Source organism: Alligator sinensis, unplaced genomic scaffold, assembly GCF_000455745.1.
Source record: "Alligator sinensis unplaced genomic scaffold, ASM45574v1 scaffold1346_1, whole genome shotgun sequence".
NCBI classification, from domain to species: Eukaryota; Metazoa; Chordata; order Crocodylia; family Alligatoridae; genus Alligator; species Alligator sinensis.
In genome coordinates, this window is record NW_005843106.1 from 69023 (window position 1) to 75122 (window position 6100).

General features: G+C 39.4%; 1 protein-coding gene across 3 annotated transcripts in view; it reads left to right on the forward strand.

The window, feature by feature from the left end:
* The window catches only part of CCNK (cyclin K), a 25544-nt gene continuing 19444 nt past the window's right edge, over nt 1–6100 (forward strand). The window contains exons 1-5 of one of the 3 annotated variants that reach the window (XM_006037385.2): nt 1–93; nt 781–1047; nt 2043–2124; nt 2931–3062; nt 5396–5501. In XM_006037385.2, coding sequence (XP_006037447.1) covers nt 851–1047; nt 2043–2124; nt 2931–3062; nt 5396–5501 — 517 coding nt within the window. In that variant the 5' untranslated portion in view covers nt 1–93; nt 781–850. Of the gene's footprint in view, nt 94–153; nt 432–780; nt 1048–2042; nt 2125–2930; nt 3063–5395; nt 5502–6100 lie in introns of those variants that run through there. The other 2 variants (XM_006037386.2, XM_025193838.1) reach the window with 2 other exon arrangements.

Sequence of the window (6100 nt, forward strand, 5' to 3'; positions counted from 1 at the left end):
CGCTCGGCCCAAGATGGCACCGCGCAGGGAGCGGGGGTCTTATTGCCCTTAGCGGCTCCGTCGTCCCGGGCGGCTTCCGTGCGTGTTCGAGGCGTGAGTGCGGCCGCGGGGCCCGGACGGCCCCTTAGGGCCGGGGGCCGGTGGAGCGGGGCGGTGGGGGCAGCTTGGGCCCAGGCAGGGCGGAAGCGGCAGCTAGAAACGTGTGAGCTCCTCGGGCCGAGCCGAGCCCCTTCGCTCGCGACGCCCTTGCAGCCCTCTGCGTGAGGGCAGGAACCAGGGCAGCGCGGGACGAGCGGTGGGAGGAGAGGGCTGCAGCTTGAGAAACAAAACCCAACGGGTCAGTTGTGCGCGGGACAGACGTTTGGGGCGCAGCCAGCTGCCCCATCCCCTGTGCCAGCGGTTCCCAATCTGTGGCATGGGCACCACCTGCGGTACGCTTAACAGAGGCATTATAGTTACTTCATATGACAAAAATTTGCTGGTGGTACTTAAGGTTGTATCGTTTTAAATTGGGGACGCGCAATCTGTCCACATTTCACCTAAAAAACATCTGCAGAGAGACTTAGGGAGCAGCCGGATCATGGTGCCAGTATTGTAAATTTCATCTAAAAACTTACATGCTGTGTTTTACTGCTCATAGCAAAACCAGCCACTTTCTGAGGTCACTTTCAGGTCTTAGAACTTGCTCACGTAATTTGTATAAGTAAAGAAAATTGCTTATCTGAGGGTGGAAATGTTTTTGTTTTGTTACCATTTGTAAAGACCTGTCTGTCTTTTTAGGTTCTGGAGCTGCTACTTGAAAATCTGCCCTTTGAAAACTTATCAAGCAGGATCCATTCTACTTCAATAAATGAAGGAGAATAAAGAAAATTCCAGCCCATCTGTAAATTTGGCAAACCTGGACCACACAAAACCATGTTGGTACTGGGATAAAAAAGACTTGGCGCATACACCATCACAGCTAGAAGGCCTTGATCCAGCTACTGAAGCACGATACCGGCGAGAAGGGGCCCGGTTCATATTTGATGTGGGAACACGTCTTGGGTTGTATCCTTTGGGTTGGTTTGAGTCCACTATTTGCATTACAAAATAACAACAACAATAGAAAAATTATTAGTAGCAAGAATAGTTCCTACGTTTTTGATTCATTCTTGAACTTTAGTCATCTTTTCAAAACATCTTTGACAGTTAAATGTCTGTTTTAATGTATTGTATTTCTACTCTAATTTATTTTTTCTGTTTGATTGACAAGGATTCAGTTGATGAAATGACAGCATAAAGGGGAAACGTGATATAGAGCTGTCAATCATGTATAGTGATTTTGGAGATTAGAAGTATCTGCTTTCTTATTTCAAGCCTTTGCACAAATCCTTCAGGCTTAAGTTTTGGAAGTTTTTCCACTGGACACCTCTAGAGCAACATGAAGGGCCTCCAGGACTATCAAGTCCAATCCTTTGTTTTCTCAGTTGTTTATCTAGGGAATTTCCCAAATCACCATTTCAGCCCTCTCACATAACTGTAACACAGAGTAGTAACTGAAACAGTAGGTAAAAGCAGGGAAGGTAAAGTGTACTGCAGATGCCCTGGAACTGCAATGGCTGGGTAGTAGTTAGTTAATATATGTTCAAAAGGATCAAGGCAGGTCAGAGTCCTTCTGCCCTTTGTATGACTTGGGTGTCATGATAACTTTATAATGGTAAATGACCCACCTGAAGGCTTACTGTAATTATTTCATTTTTCTGAGCCAGTTCTATGGTTTTTAAGTTAAATGAGTAGAATTACATGGACCCCTCTGTAAGCATCATCTTGACTCTCTGCCCATGCCAGCTCATAAGATCTTTAGAGAAGGAGGCTCATATTTTCATGAAGTGAATTTTGTGAAGGTTATTTTGTGAATTATCTCCTGCATATTAAATGCAGTCCTTATTATTAGTTTTAATTTATTTGGATGAAAGCTGGATATTTCTCTCTTTGCTTCTTTCATCCGTCTCTTACTTTAAATGTGCTTTATGCTCTGTTTAAATCCTTATCCTGTAGCATAGACACTATGACACTTTGGCAACTGGAATAATATATTTTCATCGGTTTTATATGTTTCACTCCTTCAAGCAGTTCCCAAGATATGTAAGTTTAGAGCATTGGTTCTTTAGTGCAATGGATGTTTTAAGTATGGAGTATTTAAGGTGGTGGCAAATGACTGATGACGCTTCAATAACTGTGGCTGACATGTTTTATGGATAGAAAGTTCTGAAAACAGTTGTCAAGATTGCATCTTAAAGTGTACGTGTGTGTGTGTGTGTGCATGTGTGTATGTAAAATTTAAATTGCATGTTGGAGTCGCATAAGTATGTCAGAAAAAGGCTAATATTGAGAATGTTAATTTGTGTGATTTATAATGTTAAGGATAAATCAGATCCTTTAAGCAAGTTGCCTTGAAATGAAAATTAAATGTTTTATGTTGAATATCAAACCTTAAAATTTACCGTTTGTCCCTGTATACGCTCAGTCAGTTAAATGACCTACTGCAAATAAGCCTTGCTGTTGTAATTCTGTTAGGCTAATCTCATTCCCAAGAAAGTGTTAAAATTTATGATTTGCAGCTTCTGGTAAATGCTCTATAAAAATAAAAATTACATACATAATTACATTTTAAAAACCCTCATGAGGCAATGTTCATTTTGTGCTAAGGCTGAAACTGGTTATATTTCTAATCATAAAATGCTGCTTAATGGGCCGTCATCCAAAAGCTTGTATTTACTTTACACAACTTAGTTTCTGCTACTATAGTCAGTGTATCAGCTTTTAATTATGTTAAGTGTTCTATGACAGAGAGCATCTTATAGCCTGGTAGTTGAAATTGGCAATGTTTTACTTAGGATGCTACATCTAAATACATAGACACCTTTCTGAACAAAAGTTTTCTTTGGTAGGTGACTGGAGCCTGCTGTCTCTTCCTGGCAGGAAAAGTTGAAGAAACACCTAAAAAATGTAAAGATATAATCAAAACTGCTCGTAGTTTATTAAATGATGTACAATTTGGACAGTTTGGAGATGACCCAAAGGTAAAAATACGTTATGCTTAAATTCTTGTTTATGTAATAACAACTTAATATATTGGTAGATTAAGTTAATATTCTTCATATGCTAAGGCTTTATTTCTCTCTGAGATAGAAGGAAAGTTAGATTCTCATTTGAAGGGACACTGGCAACTTCATCTTTCATAAAGGTTTGGACGTAGAAACAATTTACCATGGGGCAAAAAGATGAGGCTTTACTGTAGGAGATTATGCAAAGTTACTGCCATATGCTTGCTCTTATTGCATGACAAGGAGAAGTTAAAGTGATAGCTAGCTGCTTAATACACCTTACTCCTCTTTTATTGAGGGCAAAGCTGCTGCCTTTATTTTCCAATGTAGTTAAGTTTGTAAGGGAAGCCTAAGTCTCTTAATTTTCCTGTTACTTTGAATGGTGTCTTAGGCACAGGAGAACCTGATTTCGTGGGGAAAAGACAATATATTAAGCTGACAATATAAATACACAAAATTGGAAAGCTAGGTAAATACTCTTATAATTTCTTTCAGTTATTAAAATTTTAGGGGCCAACTTGAAACTATAATTCCTACAACTTTTCAGAGAAATATGACTTTTTTTAATTATAGGCTATCCCTTTAAAAGAAATAAGAGAACTTGAGAGGCATGGATTTTTATGGGTGATACCTTTTATTGGACCAACTACATAGTAGGAGGGACACAGACTAGCTTTCGGGTATCAGCCTAACTATATGCTTGGTCCAATACGAAATGTTGCCCACAAAAGTCCTTAGCTCTCACCGTTTTCATAGGAAAACTTAGTTTTTCAAAACTCCTTTCAGTTCAGCAAGTGTATGGTATGAGTTTCTAAGAAATATTTCTTATTCTTCACAGTACGTTTAGTAGTTTCAGTTGCCTTGACTGATTTTCTTCAGTCGCTACAAAAAGCTACCATTAAAAACACAGTGATTTTTGGATTACTTAGTTCTTAGGTGCTTAATTTGAGACGCCTTAAAAGGTTCTTATATTTCACAGAGTGGCCAACTGATAGTTTTGAAACAGTAAGATTGTCAGGATGGTCATACTGAAGTGAGACGCCCCAAATTGCTCATCCATTCAGAAAATTGCACGTCAGTTTGCTTCATCTGCCATCCCAAATTCTAGAACAGCAGTCGTAATGTATGACTTAAAAAGTTTTTAAGATCCTTTAAGAAAACAGATGCTATCTTGTTTATTTTATTTATTTTGTTGATTTTAGTAGAGTTTAGAATCCAGTGGACAAGTGGTGATATTTTAAATCCAAAACCCATAATTTATTTTTTGTGTTGATTTTGATGCCTCTATATAAATAAAAGATGAAGGGAAAGTTGTAAAATACCCTTGAGCCTTTTCACTTAGGCAGAGTTTATAGTTTCATCTTGTTAAGTATGCTTAACTGTTTATCATGATCATCCTAATGGCACTTTGAGATTTAATTAAAAAATTGATGTCAGATTACCCTATGTGAATCCGGCCTTTCCTGTTTAAGCATTAAATCAAATAATTTAAGTAAATATGATATACAAAATCTTTGTTTTGTTTTGTGCATTTGATGCTTTATGTGCTGTCAGTTTTGCTATTTTTCCCCTGTTCTTCCTTCCTTTTTTACTTGGTTTTTACACCACAATATTGAAAGCTCTTCTAAAAATACTGAATGTAAAATGAAAAAGAAAAGTTGCCTAATTTTTCTGATATTTTTATTTACTTTGGCATCTCTCATAAATACTGTGTTGAAGTTTCTGTTTTACTACTTGAGGCAGCTGTAATGGAGCAGTCAAACTTTGTTTACCTGGGGATACTGTATAGCAGTGGTCACCAACCAGTGGATCTCAATCCACCAGTAGATCTTAGAGCCTCTTGTGGTAGATCTCGGAGCCTCTTGGAGTCCCTCTGAGGCTGGGATGAGGGGCTGAGTGCCCGCGTGCATGCATGCGTCCCAGCCCAGCAGGTCAGTCTGTAGGAGAGAGAAGGGGCAGGGGCTAGATTGAGGTCCCAGTGGTGAGGGACAGTGCCGCAGGGGTAAGTTGAGTAGGGCCCCGGCTGGGTGGGACATAACTGCTGGGGAGATGTGCCCCCAAATAATTTTTTCTCCCTCTACTTCGATCTGCCCGCCGCCTTCCCTCCCCACAGACTTACCTGCTGGGGGGAGATGGGGTGGCAGCTGCGCATGGTAGATCTCGGGTTGCTTTTAAATGCTAAAGGTGTGATCTCCTACTTAAAAAGGTTGGAGACCACTGCTGTATAGTCATATTTGAAACAAATATCAAACGTTCATGAGTGAAAGAAGAGGCAATCTCATTTGTGGTTACTTTGTCATATTTTCTAGGAAGAAGTGATGGTTCTAGAAAGAATCTTGCTACAGACTATAAAGTTTGATTTACAAGTGGAACATCCTTATCAGTTCCTTCTCAAGTATGCCAAACAACTCAAAGGTAATCAATAATAAATAAAATATTTTTAGTATACTTCAGTAATAGTTGTATACCACTAAAAGAGCAATTTGACCTGAAGTTATTTACAAACACTAATCCACCTGATAAACAAAGGAAAAATGAATATTAATCTTATTTTCCTGAAATGAGTTGAAACGGAGGTTGCCTAGCCCCACAAAGTGAGAGCTAGTAAATATTTTCAAAAGTAGATGTTCTTGGCATATCATCCTGCGCAAAAATGAGCATACTAAGGCATTTAGTCTTAGTAGATCATATTTCTTTTTCACTTTGTCACTGCTGTTTTTAGATGAGTTGATTTCAGTAGTTCATTTCTCCTGTCATGGAATGCCTTCAGAAGGTCTTGATGCTGGCTTCCTTAGCCTTGATAGCCCAGGCAAAAGTACATTTTGATGCTATACTTTCTCTTTCCATGCTCAGACCCATTCAACTTCAATTCGTTGTCATCAGAAATCACTAGGGATCTTGGTTTTCCTGGATAAAAAAAATCACAAATTTTCTGGTGCTAACCCCCAAAATCCATGATTAAAATTAAAGCCCCCCCCCCCCCCCCCCACCCCGTCCTGCCCCCCCTCCTCCCC